The sequence below is a fragment of the Pelodiscus sinensis genome, chromosome 4, assembly GCF_052426305.1.
Source record: "Pelodiscus sinensis isolate ZL-2025 chromosome 4, ASM5242630v1, whole genome shotgun sequence".
Lineage (NCBI taxonomy): Eukaryota > Metazoa > Chordata > Testudines > Trionychidae > Pelodiscus > Pelodiscus sinensis.
Genome location: NC_143055.1, coordinates 13,678,062 through 13,699,282, shown reverse-complemented (window position 1 = coordinate 13,699,282; position 21,221 = coordinate 13,678,062). Strand labels below are relative to the sequence as shown.

The following is a 21,221-nucleotide window of genomic DNA, read 5'->3' as shown; positions in this document are numbered from 1 at the left end:
GACATATATGTAAGGTAATACAGAGGATCTAATTGTGTAATAGGAATCAATGAATATTGCCATTTGATACACTGAGAACAGGACCACATTCTCAGTCCTCATAACACATTTGTGTATCAGATTCATGCACTTACCAGCTGTAATCTCAAACAGTATTTTATCAATTTCCATCTCTGCTTCCTCTTCCATTTCCTCCTGGTCTTCCATACCTTCAAAAGTATCCTCTAACATGTCTTCTATGATACCAGCCTATATGGAAACAGAAGGTAACAAATCCAATTTCTGAGACTTATTAGTGACCCAGCAAGGAGCACAGCACTTTAAGGAAATTTCATAATTGTCTGGTTTATGCCTGCCACAATCATGCCTATCAAAAGATTCAGCTTTGCTCCCAATAATAGCCTAACTCAGCGGTCTCCAACCGTTTTACACTCAAGATCACTTTTTAAATGCCAGGGCAAGCCAGGATCTACCCCATCCCTTCCTTGAGAGCCCACCCCTTCCTTGAGGCCCTGCCCTCTCCAAACCTTTCTGCGGACTACCCCATTGCTAATGGAAACTCACCTTTAATTACATAACTACACTTGAGCCATTTTGCTAGTGCTGCAGCTGGGAAGAATGGTTTAATTTAAGTAAACAGATTAAGTGTTTTAACTTTCTCATGTTAGTTGATCAAACTTCATTTGAAGTAAAGTGAAATATTATGTCCAACACAAAAGGTTTCAATGTTTTCTTTATTTATGGCAGGGATGAGGAATCTTTTTTGGGTCGGGGGCCACTAACCCCACAGAAAAATCAGTTGGGAACTACAGTAGTGAGAAGCAAAAAGATTCCTTCCAAAACCTCCAACCCTCACTGATGGGCCCCAACTGAGACACCTCACTTCTGGCACTCCAGACCCCACAGGGTGAGGGGAAGGAGCAGGGAGGACTGAGGTTCAGGGCTTCCCATAAGCCAGATTTACTTTTCTGGGGTTCCAGAGTTAGTGGATGTTGTGGATCCCCTTAGGGTCTGGAGTGGGAACAAAAATGAGGGGTTCAATGTATGGGACAGGGCTGCCAGTGAGTGGCAATGTTAGGGGTCTAAACCCTGCAGTACCAAAAAAAATATATCCCAATGGAATTTCTAGTAAAAGTTTCCAAAAGTTTTAGTTGACAGAAAATAAAATTTGAGCATATGTAATTGCGTGTGCCTGGAGCATTAACATAGGCTGGCGCTCAAAGGTTTCAGTATGTTACTGTTGCACTGAGGGGGATGGGGCAATCTAGGGGATCAGGCGAGGGGGAATCATGGGGCTGAGAGGAGCGAGGCTGGAGCAGAGGGAAGATGTGAGGGGGGAATACAATTTTACTTTGCAGAAGTTGCACTTTCGTTTTGGATGAGCAAAAAATGAAGCCAATTGTTTATTCTGGCCAAACAGAGAAAGATGCAATACAGTAACTAGAATGAAAAAACCCTCAAGGTTTATAAACTTCAGTTTTAATACTCTGGACTATTAAACACACTTTTAAATAATTTTCTTGTATTAAATCAAGTATTCCTTTAATTCAGAAGCTCTCAAAGTGTAGTGGTCTGTGGCCATCTTGTAGGTGGACCACAGGCTTGGGGCTTGCCCCTCCTGTAGCGGGAAGCCTGCACTAGTGCTCCAGGTCCAAGTCCTCCCACCCTGCAAGGTTGGAGCACCAGTGCTAGCTTTCCACTGCAGGGGTTGGGGGAACCTTGTGGGCCAGATCTGGCTTGCAGGATAAGGAAGTGGCTCCGTGCGCTGCTGCTCTTGCTCCCCTTGGCTGGGGGAAGGGCAGCACAGGAAAGTACTCACCTGGAGGTCGAATCAAAGCCAATGGAGCAGCGGGGGGCATAGAGCCAGGTAAGAGCTCTCCATTCCCTTCATGCCCAGACTCCACATCCCTATCCCCCTCAGAACCTCCCTCCTGCCAAAACACCTCACCCACACCTTGCTGCTGCACCCTCCTTTCTGTCCAGACCCCCACCATCAGTCTGCACCCAACCGCCCACCCATATCTCCCCCGCAGTCCACACCTGCACACAACCCCCACCCAGATCCTGCACTCCCACACCCTCCTGCACCCATTTTGCCATTGTGGGTGGCTGGCTGGTGGTCCACAGAAAGGTCTCAGTCGAGTGGGGTGGGCTGCGGGCCAAAAAGTTTGAGAACCCCCACTTCAATGGCAGTGCAGCAAGACTCTGGAAGCAGTATATCCTGTCAGAATATATTGTAAACTCTTCAAGGCAGACACTGTCTCACTATGTGTTTGCACTGTCCCTGACAATATAAGCCCAATCTTAGTTTGAACCTTTAGGTGCTATTGCAATACTTAGGACTATATTTCAGAACTTACCTTCATCATTTCTTTGGACAATTCCCTCATTGTTGCCTGAATTTCAGGGATTTTTACTAGATTTTGCATGGCTTTCATGACCTCTGTGCTCTTCTGTAGGGAACCTGCAACTCTGAGGACAGCTGCCAAAAGAAGGCATGAAAAGGCTTTACAATGCAGCCAGCACAGGGGAATAAAACTGACAGTCCTGCTTGTACACATTTTTATGCACTGTCCTAGATTCCAAAACGATATTAAGAAAAGAGATTGTCCATTTACTTAATCATCTTCTAAACTTGAAAATATTTATTTTAGAAGATATGAAAAAATCTGACTTTCCCTGTTTTTGAAAGACTGAAGAGTTTTAGGGGAGATACTGCTTCACTCAACTGCAGATGAACCATGCCAAAAGATCTAAATTCCATCCCATCTGCAGCTAGATTCAGAAAAGGAAGAGTTCCTATTTGTTCTTCTCAGTTGGGGAGCTGATGACCATGGAATAAGATAGAAAGCTTTACTGAAGTTCTCATGCTGGTCAAGTGAACCAGACTATCTATCGATATCTGATTATTTGCTAAATTAGTACCCTGTTGTCATGACCATCATTGTAGTCGGACATTATGGGCGAATTAACTCACAGTCAGTAAGACCCTTCACAGCACTGGATTGCTGGAAAGCCATAATTGACAATTGTCCCTTTTTGAACAAGAAATAAAAAAATGGATTAAAATATAGTCTGAATTGGAGTGGTTAATTAACAGTCCTGGGCAGCATCCAAAGAGGTCTGTGAAACTAATTATTAGAATAACGCTTATGTGTTTATTGAATGTCAAATCCTGAACAAAGCCAAGAAATAGCAGCATTTTAATGGTGGAGCATTCCCATGTTTTAAACATCATGGCTACGTCTACACTGGCCCCTTTTCCGGAAGGGGCATGTAAATTTCACTAGTCGTCGTAGGGAAATCCGCGGGGGATTTAAATATCCCCCGCGGCATTTAAATAAAAATGTCCGCCGCTTTTTTCCGGCTTTTAAAAAAGCCGGAAAAGAGCGTCTAGACTGGCCCCGATCCTCCAGGAAAAGCGCCCTTTTCCGGAGGCTCTTATTCTTACTTTGAAGTAAGAATAAGAGCCTCCGGAAAAGGGCACTTTTTCCGGAGGATTGGGGCCAGTCTAGACGCTCTTTTCCGGCTTTTTTAAAAGCCGGAAAAAAGCGGCGGACATTTTTATTTAAATGCCGCGGGGGATATTTAAATCCCCCGCGGATTTCCCTACGACGACTAGTGAAATTTACATGCCCCTTCCGGAAAAGGGGCCAGTGTAGACGTAGCCCATGTGTGAATTAAGGGGATGAACTGGATGTGCTGCTTTTCATTTCAACGCTCTTAATTTACAAGTGTCTTTAATGTCAGGCCTGAATAATGAGGAGGGACAGGAATAGACTACTGGGCTGTCTACACTGGCCCTTTTCCGGAACAGTGTTCCGGAATAAGGACTTATGCCCGAGTGGGAGCAGAATAGTTTTTCTGGAATAGCGGCTGATTTTGTACAGTAGAGCATCGTTGCTTTTCCGGAAATTCAAGGGCCAGTGTAGACAGCTTGCAGCTTATTCCGGAAAAGCGGCTGATTTTCCGGAATAAGTGGCCCAGTGTAGACACAGCCTCACTGTATGGCCCATACAAAGGGTTATAATTAAGGACCAACAACTGGATCAGTATCTGCCTTAATTCCTGCCTCCCTAGTTCTGCTGCCCAGCCAATTTGTTCTGGAGCCTCCTCCTCTTGCTCAGCTTTTCAGCCTCTCACCTCAGGTTTTTTGTAGCTGGCTGGTTGTTCTTTGTGGAGATTGCTCACACACCCAAGCCAGTCCCTGACCCTGATTTTCTCTACACCTCTTCCAAGGCATTTCTTACCTCATCCCCAATGGACCTGATCAGTCACAATAGGCCTCCTCCGAGCACACAGATGAGACCCTGGCTCTTACTGGAGCTAAGGAAGGTTCGTGAGATGAAGGTGCCTTCACTGCACAGCTACAAATTGCTCCTCATTTTGTTCTGTACTTGTATTGTACCATGGGGTCCTGGCCCATGGCTAGAGCTTTTAGGTACTACAATATTAAAAATTAATGATAAGGCAACTGCTTGCAAGTCTTCACCGCCCTTTAGATCCTTTATCTTCCTGCTGCTGCTAAGAGCTGTAGTGTGGTGAGTTATCAGTGATAGGCCAGCCAGAATGTGCATTTTAAAAGGGAGATTTCAATGTGGACAAGGCTTGCAGATAGTTAAGAAGGGAAAAATTCTACATGCTGGGGCTGTATGGAAAAAGGTCTCAAAATGCTTTTGACTGATGAAAAATGGTGTAAGTGCTATTATGCCAGTGAGCAGACTGCTCCTCTTCTCTATCAAACTCACCCTTGCTTTAAAAATGCAGACATTCATGCAAGAAGGTACAGGGTGTTCTTATAAATGAAATAACCCTCATACACACAGCCTGCCAAAAACCAAAGAATCCACCCCAGTAACAGAACACGATCAAGCTCTTATTGTGGTGCTAGAATCTTTCTTACAAGGGACTGGGGAAGTAACCAGTGTGAGTCATCATCTCACACAGCACATCCCTAGAAGAAAGACTACCTTTTGGAGCAGATGACTTAAGTTTCCTTCCTCGTTTGAGAGAGGCCCAAACCACCCCAAACCAGTGAGATCTGACAGAACCTGACTCCAATTTTGAAACATACAGCTCAGGACCAACCTCTACAGTTAATCTAAGAAATAGTTACTGTATTTAGGCTCAGCAATGTTCTTACCAAGCTGGTTCTTCATCCCCATGAGCACAGAGTTCATGTGTGCTTTGGATGCATAGAGTTTGCTCACAGCCTTCCGAGAGCGGATCATCTCCTTCGCCAAAACAACACACACATCTTTCTGACCTTTTTTGGCAGCGTCTTTTACCGACCGCTTTACTTTTTCTTCTTCTCTTTGGATATCTGGGTTACACAGAACAAAGGAGGACAGAAATGGCTAAAGCAGGGGTGACCAACCCGCGGCTCATGAACTGCATGTGGCTCTTCTCCCCCAAAAGTGTGGCTTGCGAAGCCGCTCCTGCACCCCTCCCAAATGCCCTCCCCCCTGGTCTCCCCGTGCTGTGATTCAAAATGGTGCCTAAGATGGCGGCCATTGAAGGGAGCCTGATATGGCCAAAAAGCCTACGTTTGTTTCTTAAAGGGGCAGCCTCTTTTTTTTTTTTGTTTGTTTGTTTGTTTGCTTGACAATTCTGGTGCAGCTCTTTGCATTTTTTCCACTTCTGTTTCAGCTCTCTTTGTTAAATGGGTTTGCCACCCCTGGGCTATAGGCTAGAAGCACAAATCATTGCTTGCATTGAACATTACAAGCGGTTATCATTAGAACTTTCCACTTCAACAATGACTTTAATTTAAGCATGAATCCAGCTATTGAAGAGTGAGTGGGGTATTTTAGTTTGTCCATCACCAACAGATCAGTGAACTCAAATTCCAATAGCAAAATATCCATTAGTAATGTGGCACACCCAGTTCTGTAATAACCCTTACCGAAGACTATCAGAGCATTACCTCCAAGCATCTGGCTGAGATCAGTTCCTGTCTAAAGAACAGCTGGCTGAAGTTAAACCCTGAGGAGGCTGAAATAATGCTACTAGGAAGATGAAAGCACTCACCTTCACCATCAAAGGCAGCCAATCTCACACTGTTAGACTGGTTTACAGAAAGCAGACTGCATTAGACACTGCTCTACGCTCAGATAGCCAGGCAGTTGTGGTGGCAATGAATGCCCATTTCCATCTACAACTGGCAAGGGTACCACATGCAGTCCTATCAGACACAAACCCAACCATGACAGGACATGCTTATAACCGCTAAACCTACTTATGGTAATTCCTTATACCTGCGCAGTCAGGGCCCTAAAGGAAGATACATATATAGAGATGCCATCTTACTGATACTTTTAGGGATGTTTATAAAAAAAAAAAATTAGGGAGGTTGCTTGGACATCACCCCTTCCCTCTGGCAGAACTGGGATTTCTTGTCCCTCTGCACCTCCCCACCAAAGAAAAAGATCAGCCTTAGAAAAGGTGCCCTCCCAGGCCCCTTAATTACTTTGACCATTCCTGGCCTGGAACGATCCTTCTCCTACCCTTCTGGATTTACGTCCCCTGCTCACTGTACAGTGAGATCTGAGAGGAGGCAAGCAATGGCAGGTGTCCATGGGGCTTGTGGCGATGCTGGATTCACTACCTAAGACACAGGCTGAGCACGAATTGCCTCTGGTGGAAAGCTTTAGTGCCTTTACATAGTCTAGCCAGCAGGGCCTACCTGGTGTGGTTAAAGTGCAATACACAGGCTGTGGCTTGGGCCGTGAATCCAGCAGGACACCAACACATTCAAAATCAGCCCATCTTGCCTCCTTTCGGACCTTCGTGGTGCAGTCCGTGTACATACCATATGGCAGTGGAGAAGAAAACCCCTGTTCCCACTGCGCTATTTGCTGTGTTCATTGGACCTCAGTTGTAGGGGGTGACAGACAAAATTAGTCAATTTAAACCTAAAATAATAATTTTGTAATTACATGTAAGAATTCAGGAGGACTACTGAAAGTTAGGAAAGATTCATACATCTGCATCTAGTTCTGAACTCAGCAACTTACTTTCTCTCTAAAGCCATGCCTATACTTATTGCACCATAGATCAATCTTCTGGCATTTGATTCAGCGGGTCTATTAAGGACATGCTAAATTAAATGCTGAGGGCACTCCCGGTCAGTTCCAGTACTCCTTGATTCACAAGAAGTAAAGGAAGTTGATGGGAGCATTTGCTCATGTTGACATCCTGCTGTGCAGACAGCACCAAACTCGGCTTAAAGTACATCGACTCCAGCTACATTATATATCGTAAGCTGACTTTCTGGGTCTAGTATAGACCTGGCAGCTAAGTTCAACCTAAACTCCTAGTGCAGACCAGACCTGAGAATGCTTTATCCTGCCTCGTCATGGTCCTGGCACTAGCTCCCTCTCAAACACCAAGAGGTGAAAGCTGCTGTTCTGACTTTCAACAACTGAGAAACACCTTCTTATGATAACCTCAGCTCTGCACTGCTAGAAAAGATGCAACAACCAAGAGGAAAAACTAGTAGCCAAAGAAGATGGAAATTTCCTAGGAGCTGGACCAAGATTATGGACATTACCACTAGATGAAACAGAAATGACAGCCAGCATCAGCATATCAAAATTACATGCTAAAGTAAATCCATCTGTCTGATGTAGATTTCCCACAGGAACACGCTCAGCCACATTAACACCCTCACTTTTAAATCCCTAAAATCTTGATTGTTCTTGCCAATTGGACTGGGGAAAAAAATATGGAAGGCGTTCATGTACCATTGTGATAGGTAACCTCACAAAAATTTAGATGGCACTGATTCACTCTGCTCCTTCAGGAAGCAGAAATCTTTCATCTATTTAGATACCATCACATTTTGCAAATAAATTGCTCAACTTCCCAAATAGCTTTGCAAGTTATTTTAGAATCATATTTATTACCCAAAATCTTCAGTCTTGCAGGTGGATAATAACTTATTTTGCCAGAGACAGTTCATTAAATAATTATGCTTTAACGGGCTTCCCTGCCAGGTTTATACACTTTCACTGGCATTTAATGAACAAGACTTAGAAGCAATTTATAATATTGCACCCGGTACATTAACTTTTACCACAAAATACATATTCATCTGAAACAGCTTTATAGCTACTGTTGATGTCATTGATAATGTTATATTATTAGAAATGTCCTGTATTCTGGAAACATTCCATAACATAGCTAGGTTTAGGAACACCTGAATGACCTAACTCAATCTTAGTTTAGTCTCCAGCTTCACTCCCAGCATTTGCTATAGGGTGACCAGATGTCCCAATATTAGGGGTTTTGTCTTAGTTATAAGTCATATGTTACGTTATATGATCTATGTGACTATGTCCCTCACACGCCAAAAAATAAAGTATCCTGATTTTTCACACTTGCTGATGTGTCGATGTACTAGAAGTGACAGGGTTCAGAGGTACCTGTGTTACTCTGAATCAGTAAGAACAATGAGTCTGGTAGCACCTTAAAGGCTAGCATTTTTATTGTGTCACTGGGGGCTGTACCCCCTGCTTGCAACACTCACCAATCCACCCCCAGGGGTAGGCAGCCCTGGCTCTCCCCATAGCCGGTGGGGGAGGGGGAAGGGAGCCAAGTAAAGGCATGGCAGCCCTGCCCTGCCCCCTCCCTGCTGGCTGCTGAGCAGGGCCAAGGCTGCGCCAGCTCCAGCTCTCCTCTACCCCACCCCCAGCTGCCAGGGAGGCTAAGGCCATGCCTGGCCCAGCTCTATCCTCTCCCGTGCCCCAGCCTCACCAGACCCAGCTCTCTCCCTCTTGCCGCTGTAGTGGTGGGGGAAGAGGGACGATACCTCACCAGGCAGGCCTGTCTCTCCCCCCCCTCCCCACCCAGGCCGGGGCACCCGGGGGGGGGGGGGAGGGAGGAGGAGGAAGGCTGCTCGACACCTGGCCCCTGAGCACTTTCAGATGTATGAAGTGAAAGACAGGGAGTGGAGAGAGATGGGAGTGTTACACCAGAACTAATTCAATCAGGGTGGATGTGGATAAGAAGGTGAGAAAATTAACATGGAAAAATTACTTAGTGTAATGAGAGCTGCTCCCATTTCCTATTCAGACCCATTCTGATGATGATCTATGTCATCATGTTCAATTCTCATCTGCCATGTACACTGGACAAACCAGACTGTCTCTATGGAATAGGGATGTCAACGAGTCGTCGACTAGACTATTTATCAATACGTATAGGCTTACTGATTAATCTGGTCGACTAATCGCATTCCTCCCCCCTCTCGCTGCCTCTTAAAAGCTTGTCCTCCCCTCCCCCAGCACTGGCTCCATGGCGCTGCCTGCCCTCCCATGCTGTTGCCTCTATCAGCAGGGGTAAGGGGGAGGTTGCTGCGAAGATTTCATGTGGTTCACAGCTATTCAATTACCCGATAGCTAACATCCCTACTATGCAACAAAATAAAATGGACAGAAATCCTATATCAAGAATGGTAACACACAAAAAACAGAGAGAACATTTTAACCACTCTGGACACAGTTCCAGACTTGAAAGATGCTATCCTCAAGCAAAAACACTTTAAAAACAGCAATGTGAAACGGCTGAGCTGGAATTCATATGTAAATTTGACATCATCAGAATGCGTGTGAATAGGAACTGGGACTGTTTTCAGTGATTTTTATTATTTCCAAAAGCTCACTGATTTACACAGGCAGAAATTTTATATCAGAATGATTAAGAATTTGGCAGGCTATAAAACTAAATCCATCAAAATAGCATTCTGGCATATGTAGGTCCAATATGAATTGAAGACATCAATGCAAATTCATATGTGGGAGTTAATGAATCTTTGGGAAAATGACTCATCCAGTGTAAGTGTCATTCAACCACAGATAACCTCAGAAATCTCTATCAGCCAATCCGCTGGGACAAAGAGAGCCTTCCACTCCAAAAGACTATTTTCCTCTGTCAGAGTCTGGGTTAGTGGTGTTTTCCTCTTACTACCCACAAGAAACACCATATGCTTACATGATGCAGAAACCTTTTCTACGGCACAACCAACTATACTAGGGATGTAAAATACTGTTTAATTCATTAATTGGTTAATCGACTGAACAGCATGGGTAGGGGAGCCACCGTGGTTGGGCGGGGGCTGCTCCAGCCAGGCTGGATTGCCCTCTGCCCATGGCGGACCCTATGGGGCTGAAGCAGCCCTCTGCCTGTGGTGGGCGAGGGAGGGGCTGCTCCAGCCCCCACTAGTTAACTATAGCTAGTAACCCTCATCTGTTATTTGTCCTAATGTATTGAAAGGGTGAGGCCTACCAGTTAGCCACTAACATTCCTCCTATGCACTTTTACTGGACATGGGAAAAATCAGAAAGTCCCTGTTCCAAACAGCATGCAAATACAACAAATACCCTAACTGAAAAAACAGTTCAGACAGAAGAAAGTGCTAAGATCTAGGCATTGTGCACAAAACCTTCCTACCCTGAACATTTAGAAAGCCCAAAGCCTCTTGTAAGGTAAACTGACTACTTTAAGGGCAGAGAACCCAACTGTGTGATTATCTCCCAAGGAAGGCAAGCTTATCTTGTAGTCCAGAGGTGGATTCTACTTTCTGCTCTGCCACAGACACCAGCATGACTTTAGATTAGTAATTGTTAGGGATGGTGTGCCCATGAAAGCTCATGATACCATCTACCTGTTTTGTTAGTCCTTAAAGTGCTACCAGACTATTTGTTGTTTTTTAAGTTTATCCTGTACAGACTAACTCGGCTACCCTTTTCTCTCATATCAAGTTCTGCTGTTTGTCACTTTCCCAAATACACTGTGTCTCCTTTTCCCCATCTGACAAGTAAGTTATACTTTTTTGCATATGCCCTGCAATTCAGCACACATCACCAGTTCTTGCAACTAAATTGTAATTTACATGGCTCAAGTATCTGGTTAACTTGACTTAAGGGACATTTATTAAGACTTGAAATGTCTAGTCATTTTAGAACATGGAATTTCGGAGATTAATTCACACTGAAAGCATATGGGACGTGGCTACTTTTGAAAATTTTACTCCAAGATTTCTATGAGAGTTTCATGCTTACAAAAGAGATAAATCCCTAGGACTATTCTGTTCTTTTCATGCAGTCATAGTTCTGTACCTCTAAAATGTGGAGGAAATTTATTCTGTGGCTCCAGAACCACATCTTTTGGTAAAGGGCATGTGCCCCTCCTCCCCATTGATGGAAATTCATAATAAAAGCTCTTAAGTCTTGCTCAATACTATCCCTCCATCTTCTCCTTTTCAGCCAGAAAGTCATTCCCCTGAAGACATTAATTCCACAGACACTCAGTTGATCCATCTTCCACCATCCTACATGAGCTTCCCACTGAAGTTCTTGAGATTTCACATTTATTATAGTTGGTTCTCCACAGACTTTCTGCAATTCCCCATTAAGAAGTTACTTTTTTTCCCTTTTATATTTTGATATAAACCAGCACAAATACAGAGAGGAAGTCAGAGAAAGTGTGAAAACCCCCACAAACCTCTGATCTGTCTATCAAGTACTCTCATTTCTTTCCTTATCTTCAGTGACCATTCATTGACCTAAAAATAAAGACATGAAAAAGAGAAAGCATAAAAAAAATACCTAAAACTGACCTGTATTCAGTACACTCCCAGTTGTCCGAATTCCCTTCCTCCAAAAAATCCTACTTACCTGAGTCCACAATGCATCCCCCCTGCCAACAGCATCCACCTCCCTGGAAACTGCAGGCTCAAGAGACCTAGTTTGCAGCAATGCTTCTACTTCAGGCTACACCAGTGCAACAATGTATTCACTCAAATTATGGTTCCATGGCTTCAACACTGTGTCTAGTTCAAAGTGACACTCAGGGCCACTAGTTGTACCCATAATGGCATCTCTAGCCAGCTCTCTGACCCCACAATTCAGGAAACAGCACCTCCCAGTACTCAGGAGTTAGGGGTCACACTGATACTGAAAACACCACTGAGGGCCATATCCAACCACAGCCCGAAGCAGGCAGCTGACAGGAAGAATGCCACCATTCATCGACTCAGAATCCAGAACAGTATCTACAGCAGACAATTGGATAAAGCAATGTTTCTGAGTGACTCTTTAATGTGCCCTGCTCCATCTGGACCTTTATGGCCTCCCAACCCATACCTAGGACCTACCTCAGAGTAGCATCTCCATTTCTCCAACTGTCCAGTTAGCTGAAAGTTTCAGATGTTCCCCAGGCCATTCAGATAAAACAGGAGCAAACTGAACAAAGATGCAAAGCTTTCAGAAATATATAAATAAATTCAAAGAATGAATGGAAGTTGAAGTAAGTATGTGATGTTATAGTAAACAAATGAAATTGAGGTCTCCAATTTAAGAAAGGCAAACATTTTAGCAAAAGAATTCCAAAAGGTCTGTAGTAAAATTAATCAAAGCAATGATTTTTGTGAGAGTGGAGGACAGATTTATTGAGGAAAACGAAAGGCTGGCTAGAGAGAACATACTGATTATGGATTACATATTAAACCAAATTACAAGGGTTTTACTATTGCAACAACAAAAAACACCACCACCCTGTTCCTGGTAAAGAGCAAGTAAGTAATGAAATCCTCTAGCACTTGTTAGAAAGAAGTCTAAAGATTCTATTGTTGTTATACAATAGAACAGGTGGGAAAAGGACTGCTGTCAGTAAAATTGAAACAAGCATTGATTATGCCAATCTGGTAACCAGATCAGGTACATACAGACCTGATACTTCTCTCTAGCATTTTCTATCATTGGGGAGGTTGAATTTTCTTTTCATAGAATCATAGGACTGGAAGGGACCTCGAGAGGTCATCGAGTCCAGCCCCCCGCCCTCAAGGCAGGACCAAGCTCCGTCTATGCCATCCCTGACAGATGTCTATCTAACCTGTTCTTAAATCTCTCCAGAAAGGGAGATTCCACCACCTCCCTTGGCAATTTATTCCAATATTTGACCACCCTGACAGTTAGGAATTTTTTCCTAATGTCCAATCTAAACCTCCCTTGCTGCACTTTAAGCCCATTACTCCTTGTCCTGTCCTCAGAAACCAAGAGGAACAAATTTTCTCCTTCCTCCTTGTGACACCCTTTTAGATATTTGAAAACCGCTATCATGTCCCCCCTTAATCTTCTTTTTTTCCAAACTAAACAAGCCCAGTTCATGAAGCCTGGCTTCACAGGTCATGTTCTCTAGACCTTTAATCATTCTTGTCGCTCTTCTCTCTACCCTTTCCAATTTCTCCACATCTTTCTTGAAATGTGGCGCCCAGACCTGGACACAGTACTCCAGCTGAGGCCTAACTAGTGCAGAGTAGAGCGGCAGAATGACTTCCCGAGTTTTGCTTACAACACACCTGTTGATACAACCTAGAATCATATTTGCTTTTTTTGCAACAGCATCACACTGTTGACTCATATTCAACTTGTGGTCCACTATGACCCCTAGATCCCTTTCCACTATGCTCCTTCCTAGACAGTCGCTTCCCATCTTTTATGTATGGAACTGATTGTTCCTTCCTAAGTGGAGCACTTTGCATTTCTCTTTATTAAACTTCATCCTGTTTACCTCTGACCATTTCTCTAACTTGCTAAGGTCATTTTGAATTATGTCCCTATCCTCCAAAGAAGTTGCAACCCCACCCAGTTTGGTATCATCTGCAAACTTAATAAGCGTACTCATTGATGAAGATATTGAACAGTACGGGTCCCAAAACAGACCCTTGCGGAACTCCATTTGTTATCTCTTTCCAGCAGGATTTAGCACCGTTAACAACAACTCTCTGACTACGGTTATCCAGCCAATTATGCACCCACCTTATCGTGGCCCTAGCTAAGTTATATTTGCCTAGTTTATCAATAAGAATATCATGCGAGACCGTATCAAATGCCTTACTAAAGTCTAGGTATATGACATCCACCGCTTCTCCCTTATCCACAAGGCTCGTTATCCTATCAAAGAAAGCTATCAGATTAGTTTGGCATGACTTGTTCTTCACAAACCCATGCTGGCTATTCCCTATCACTTTATTACCTTCCAAGTGTTTGCATATGATTTCCTTAATTACCTGCTCCATTATCTTCCCTGGGACAGACATTAAACTGACCGGTCTGTAGTTTCCTGGGTTGTTCTTATTTCCCTTTTTATAAATGGGCACAATATTTGCCCTTTTCCAGTCTTCTGGAATCTCCCCTGCCTTCCATGATTTTTCAAAGATCATAGCTAAAGGCTCAGATACCTCCTCTATCAGCTCCTTGAGTATCCTGGGATGCATTTCATCAGGACCTGGTGACTTGCTGACATCTAACTTTCCTAAGTGATTTTTAAGTTGTTCTTTGTGTATCCTATCTTCTAAACTTACCCTCTCTCTGCTTGTATTCACTACGTTAGGCACACCTCCAGACTTCTCGGTGAAGACCAAAACAAAGAAGTCATTGAGCATCTCCGCCATTTCCAAGTTTCCTGTTACTGCTTCTCCCTCCTCACTGAGCAGTGGGCCTACCCTGTCCTTGGTCTTCCTCTTGCTTTTAATGTATTTATAAAAGGTCTTCTTGTTTCCCTTTATGCCTGTAGCTAGTTTGATCTCATTTTGTGCCTTTGCCTTTCTAATCTTGCCCCTGCATTCCCGTGTTGCTTGCCTATATTCATCCTTTGTTATTTGTCCTAGTTTCCATTTTTTATATGACTCCTTTTTTATTTTGAGATCATTCAAGATCTCCTTGTTAAGCCAAGCTGGTCTTTTGCCATATTTTCTATCTTTCCTACACAGCGGAATTGTTTGCTTTTGGGCCCTTAACAACGTCCCTTTGAAATACTTCCAACTCTCCTCAGTTGTTTTTCCCCTCAATCTTGCTTCCCATGGGACCTTACCTACAAGTTCTCTGAGCTTATCAAAATCTGCCTTCCTGAAATCCATTACCTCAATTGTGCTGGTCTCCCTTCTACCTTTCCTTAAGATCATGAACTCTTATTTCATGATCACTGTCCCCCATACTGTCTTCTACTTTCAAGTTCTCAACTAGTTCCTCCCTATTTGTTAAAATCAAATCCAGAACAGCTTCTCCTCTGGTAGCTTTTTCAACCTTCTGAAACAGAAAGTTGTCTCCAATGCAGTCCAGAAACTTATTGGATAGCCTGTGCCCCGCTGTGTTAGTTTCCCAATATATGTCTGGATAGTTGAAGTCCCCCATCACCACCAAATCTTGGGCTTTGGATAGTTTTGTTAATTGTTTAAAAAAGGCCTCATCCACCTCTTCCACCTGGCTAGGTGGCCTGTAGTAGTCTCCTAGCATGACATCGCCCTCATTTTTTACCCCTTTTAGCTTAACCCAGAGACTCTCTACACAGCTATCTCCTACGTTCATCTCCACTTCAGTCCAAGTGTGTACATTTTTAATATACAAGGCAACCCCTCCTCCCTTTTTTCCCTGTCTGTGCTTCCTGAGCAAGCCGTACCCTTCCATACCAACATTCCAATCATGCGTCCCATCCCACCAGGTTTCTGTAATACCAATGATATCATAGTTGTATTTATTTGTTAGCAATTTTTGGACAGATTGAAATTTTTTATGAGCAACACTAATATTGAGGTAGTGTGTAGATGTGCACCACCAGTACAAACAAAAAACATATACACACCAGTACAAACAAAAAACATATACACACACACATTATATATATTTTATATTTATATATATAAAATAGTCCATAGGTGTAGAAGAAAATATATTAAAACAAGGGAAAGTTAACAAGGAGCAATGCTGACGATATTTAGTATGAAATCAAATAAAAAAAGAAAATTAACACTACCATTGGAGTACATGTATCATCATCCTAACAGCTCCAGTTAGTAAACACACCAAAATGCATATTATCCACACATAGCTCAGTTTTAAGATGCTAAGCAAATCTGAGTGAACTAGAAATAGTCATGCTCTCCTTGAAAATACAAATACAATATTTACTGACACTGGAGAGCAGAGTAAAAGACATTCGCTAAAGCTTATTAAATTGTTTCTGTATAATGTTTAGGATCCACGATTTACCAGAAAAGTGAAACAGAGACCTGTAAAAACAGATAAATGATCTCCAGATTTTAAACGTTCACCTAGTGTGTGTCACCAACTGAAAGAGTAGAAGCTGCAGAACAAATTAACACATGGCTTCAGGATTTGTAGACGTATGCATGTTTCAAAGAGCTTGCAAATAAGTTTTCACCTTACAAAACAACTAGCATCACACCTAGTACTTACTACTTCTAACTCCTAAGAGCCAGAACTCTACCATGTAGCAAAGATCTGGCCTTAATGCAATACAATTTACCATGTATTAATTAATAACATAGGATTTAAAACTATAATTAAGATCAGAGTTTTAGATATCTGCAACACTCCAAAAAATTCTGTTAAAAGAATTTTATTCTTTCTTATCTTAAGCCACTAACGCCTATGTAAACTTTGTTTCAAATGTAATCATCCAAATGTCCTGACACCCACACACACCATGCAGCCTGCTTTCCCTTCCAACCCAGACAGACAGGACTGCAATCTGGACTGCAGCGAGTCAGGATACCTCAAACAACTCTCCCCTAACTCTACCTCACTGCACAGATGCCAGCTCCCACCTCTCCACTCCATTTCCCTCACCTACCCCTGTGCAATCTGCTCCCCCCAACCCAGTTTGGGGCTGGGATAAAATCCTGCTTCTCAAACTTGCAGGCACCAGTTTGTTTAGCTGGGAGTCAGGACAGAGCACAAACTCTCCACCGCTTCCCTATCTTACCCCAGAATACACAGCACCAAGTCCCCACTTCCACCTCACCCCAGTGCCAGCTTCTCCCCTTTTCCCCCCACCTATCCCATGCAATCAGCTTCCCACCACCCCACCCTTCCCAACCCAGGAGGCTTGAGGAGAATGCTGGGTTTGTTTCTCTGTCCTTGCACTGATTGGACTCCCTAAACTCCCCTCCACACTGACTCCTCCCCAACCAACTACGCCCTCCCTCCTCCTTTTCCTCTCCCCAAACTTCCCTACAATTCTTCCCCTAGCCACTCATTCCCTCCTTACCTGTTCTAAGATTCCCTCCATTTGAAGCACGCAGCTCTGTTTGAAGCTGCTGCTCAGCTAGATGCCCCTCCCCCTGCTGGTCAGCTGAGCTCCAAGCCTCTTCAAGGGGCTCATTAAAGGGCTGCACAGTAGAGAAGTAAAAGAATAGTCAATTAGTCGACTACCCAGTAAGCCTAAACTGATCAGGTAGTCAAGTTTACTACTCGCATTCCCCCCTCCCCACACTTGTTGCCTTGATATCAGAGACAGCAAGGAGGGTAAGCAGGAGCGGGTGCTGTGGGGAGCCAGCTTAAAAGCCAATTCTCCCTAGCACCATCTCTGCAGTGCAGCAGGGGATGGGCAGGGGAAGAAATGGTGCTGCAGCTCTGTTTTTAAATGAAAAGCTGGGCAGCTTTTACTACTGTAGTAAGATTAAGGCCTAAAACATAAGCCCATGTGGCACACACCTGGTCCGAGGCCTGCAGCCTACCTAACAATGGATAAAACATGGCTATTAAAGCAGAGCTAAGCTGTGAGTAAGAGGCAGGCCCCTGCTCACAGAACTTGGCATGAACATGGCTGAGTGCAAAACACTAACTGGTAATAGGTCCAGGTGTAGAATAGTAATTGGTGCTAGGTATTGACTGCAGAACATAACTGGTACCAGTCATAAGTGGAAAGCACATGGTACCACTAGTTCATTAAAAAAGACGTTGGTACCCACTCCTCACAGATGAGCCCAGGTTCAGGAAAGGGTCTAAAATGACAGCATGATGGATAGAGATGATCTAATCAAACCACAAGGTGCAGGGTGATGGGTGGTAACTAAGAAGCATCAGAGGGTGGTAATCTGACAATGCCAGAGGGTGGCAACCTGATACATCAGCAGTGACCTGTAATTTGTTTGTATCTGTATATAAAGTGGTGTCTTGGGGGACACAGTCTTTGTATGACCTAGGGTGCAGCGGAAATTTCCCACTGATTGAGTCAATCCATTGTTACGGGGTCCATATGTGTAGTGGGTTCAGTAGAGTCTACTGACAACTATTACTGTACTTCGCTCTACAATAAACCTGGCTAGGCACCTTCGATCCTTATCTGGTTTGTGGTCTTTGGGAGTTCTCTTGGGGTCTGCTGTGGAGACTAAGTGCACAAGTCGGCATGGAACACATCACTGAGCACACATGCAAGCAGCCTTCTTGTTCTCATCGACAGAGCCAGAGATCTGTGAGGACACCTCAGTAGTAAATCCTGACCACCTCCTGAATAACTGCAACTACATTTAAAAGGCAGCATGCTTCAGTCCTGGCTCACGCTGGGTCCCAGACCTAACCCCACTGTGGCTCTGCAGTTTAAATGTAGTAGGAGTCAGGCTGCCTGCGCGCCTGGCTCCTACTACATTTAAACTGCAGAAACACAGTGACTCCTTATCAACTAATCGTGAACTTGATACAAATTGTACTGAGTACATGATTAGTCATGTACCCACTACTTAACATCATAAGAACAGCTATACTGACTCAGACAAAGCTCCATCTAGCCCAGTATCCTGTCTGCCAACAGCGGCCAATACCAGATGCCCTAGAGGGAGGGAACACAACAGTTAATCCTCCCATGATCCCTCCCCTGTCATCCATTTCCAAACAAACAGAGACTAGGGACACCATTCCTACCCATCCTGGCTAATAGCCATTGATGGACCTCCATGAATCTATCTAGTTCTTTTTTCAGCTCTGTTAAAGTCCTAGTCTTCACAACATCCTCTGGTAAGTAGTTCCATAGGTTGACTGTGCGTGCGCTGAGTGAAGAAAAACTTCCTTTTGTTTGTTTTAAACCTGCTGCCTATTAATTTCATTTGATGACCCCTAGTTCTTCTATTGTGGGAATAAGTAAATAACATTTTCTTATTCACTTTTTCCACAACAGTCATAATTGTACAGACCTCTATCATATCCCCCCTTATTCTCTTTTCTAAGATGAAAAGTCCAAGTCTTTCTAATCTCTCTTCATATGGGACCCGTTCCAACTCCTTCATCATTTTTTTTTGCCCTTTTCTGAACATTTTCAAATGCCAATATATCTTTTCTGAGATGAGGCGATCACATTTTATGCAGTATTCAAGATGTGAGAGTACCATAGATTTATATAGAGGGAATACGATATTTTCTGTCTTATTCTCTATCCCTTTTTTAATGATTCCTACATTCTATTTGCTTTTTTCCCCACTGATTGGATGTTTTCAGAGAACTATCCACAATGATTCCAAGATCTCTCTCGAGTAGTTGTAGCTAAATTAGTCCCCATCATATTGTAGGTATAGTTGGGATTATTTTTTCCAATGTGCATTACTTTACATTTATCAACATTAAATTTCATTTGCCATTTTGTTGCCCAATAACTTAGTTTGGTGAGATATTTTGAAGCTCTTCACAGTCTGCTTTGGTCTTAACTATCTTGAGCAGTTTAGTATCATCTGCAAATTTTGCCACCTCACTGTTTACCCCTTTCTCTAGATCATTTATAAATACGTTGAATAGGACTGGTCCTAGTATGGACCTTTGGGGGACCCCACTAGTTCTCTCTCTCCACTTGGAAAACTTACCATTTATTCCTACCCTTTGTTTCCTGTCTTTTAACCAGTTATCAATCTATGAAAGGTCCCCCCCCTTATCCCATGACAACTTACTTTACTTAAGAGCCTTTGGTGAGGGACCTTGTTTAAGGTTTTCTGGAAATCTAAGTACACTATATCCACTGGATCCCCTTTGTCCACATGTTTGTTGACTCCCTCAAAGAACTCTAGTAAATTAGTAAAACATGATTTCCCTTTACAGAACCCATGTTGACTTTTGTCCAACAAATTATGTTAATCTACGTAACAATTTTATTCTTTACTATAATTTCCACTAATTTGCCCAGTATAGATGTTAGACTTACCAGTCTGTAATTGCCAGGATCATCTATAGAGCCCTTTTAAATATTGGTGACATGTTAACTATCTTCAAGTCATTAGGTACAGAAGCTGATTTAAAGGATAGGTTACATACTATAGTTAATAGTTCTGCAATTTCACATTTGAGTTCTTTCAGAACTCTTGGGGTGAATGCCATCTGGTCCCAGGGACTTGTTACTGTTAAGTTTATCAATTTGTTCCAAAACCTCCTCTAATGATACCTCAATCTGGGACAATTCCTCATGTTTGTCACCTAAAAAGAATGGCTCAGGTCTGGGAATCTTCCCAATATCCTCAGCCGTGAAGACTGAAGCAAATAATTCATTTAGCTTCTCTACAATAACATTATCATCTCTGAGTGCTCCTTTAGTGTCTCAATCATCCAAGGGCACCACTGGTTGTTTAGAAGGCTTCCTGCTTCTGATGTACTTAAACATTTTACTAATACTTTTTGAGTTTTTGGCTAGCTATTCTTTAAATTCCTTTTTAGATTTTCTTCTATTTTTACACTTAATTTGACAAAGTTATGCTCCTTTCTACTTTCCTCACTAGGATTTGACTTCCACTTTTTAAAAGATGTCTTTATCGCTCACTGCTTCTTTGACGTGGTTGTTAAGCCACTGTGGCATTTTTCTGGTTCTCTTACTGTGTTTTTTTAATTTGGGGTATGCATTTAACTTGGGCCTCTATTATGGTGTCTTTGAAAAGTTTTCATGAAGCTTGCAGAGATTTTACTTTTGCCACTATACTTTTTATTTTCTATTTAACTAGCTTCCTCATTTTTGTGTTGTTCCCCTTTCTAAAATTAAATGTCACAGTGTTGGGCTGCTGAGGTGTTTTTCCCACCACAGGGATATTACATTTTATTACATTATAGTCACTGTTTCCAAGTAGTCCCGTTATATTTACCTCTTGAACCAGATCCTGAGCTCACTTAGGACTAAATCAAGAATAGCCTCTCCCCTTGTGGGTTCCAGAACCAACTGCTCCAAGAAGTAGTCATTTAAGGTATCAAGAAATTTTATCTCGGCATCTGTCCTGAGGTGATATGTACCCAGTTCATATGGTGATAGTTGAAAGCCCCTACTACTCTTGAGTTTTTTATTTTGATAGCTTCTCTAATCTCTCTTAGCATTTCATAGTCACTATCACTGTCCTGATCATGTTGTTGTTAATATATCCCTATTGCTAGATTCTTAGTATTAGAGCATGGAATTAT

The 21,221-nt window shown here is 42.9% G+C and overlaps 1 protein-coding gene across 2 annotated transcripts in view; it reads right to left on the bottom strand.

Moving 5' to 3' along the window:
- LOC102450820 (charged multivesicular body protein 3) overlaps positions 1 to 21,221 on the bottom strand; it is a 60,667-nt gene that overhangs the window by 3,361 nt on the left and 36,085 nt on the right. For both annotated transcript variants that reach the window (XM_014574586.4, XM_006111619.5), the window contains 4 exons: positions 11,506 to 11,566; positions 5,144 to 5,323; positions 2,361 to 2,482; positions 135 to 249 (listed from right to left, as the gene is read on the bottom strand). In XM_014574586.4, coding sequence (XP_014430072.2) covers positions 135 to 249; positions 2,361 to 2,482; positions 5,144 to 5,323; positions 11,506 to 11,566 — 478 coding nt within the window. The remainder of the gene's footprint in view (positions 1 to 134; positions 250 to 2,360; positions 2,483 to 5,143; positions 5,324 to 11,505; positions 11,567 to 21,221) is intronic.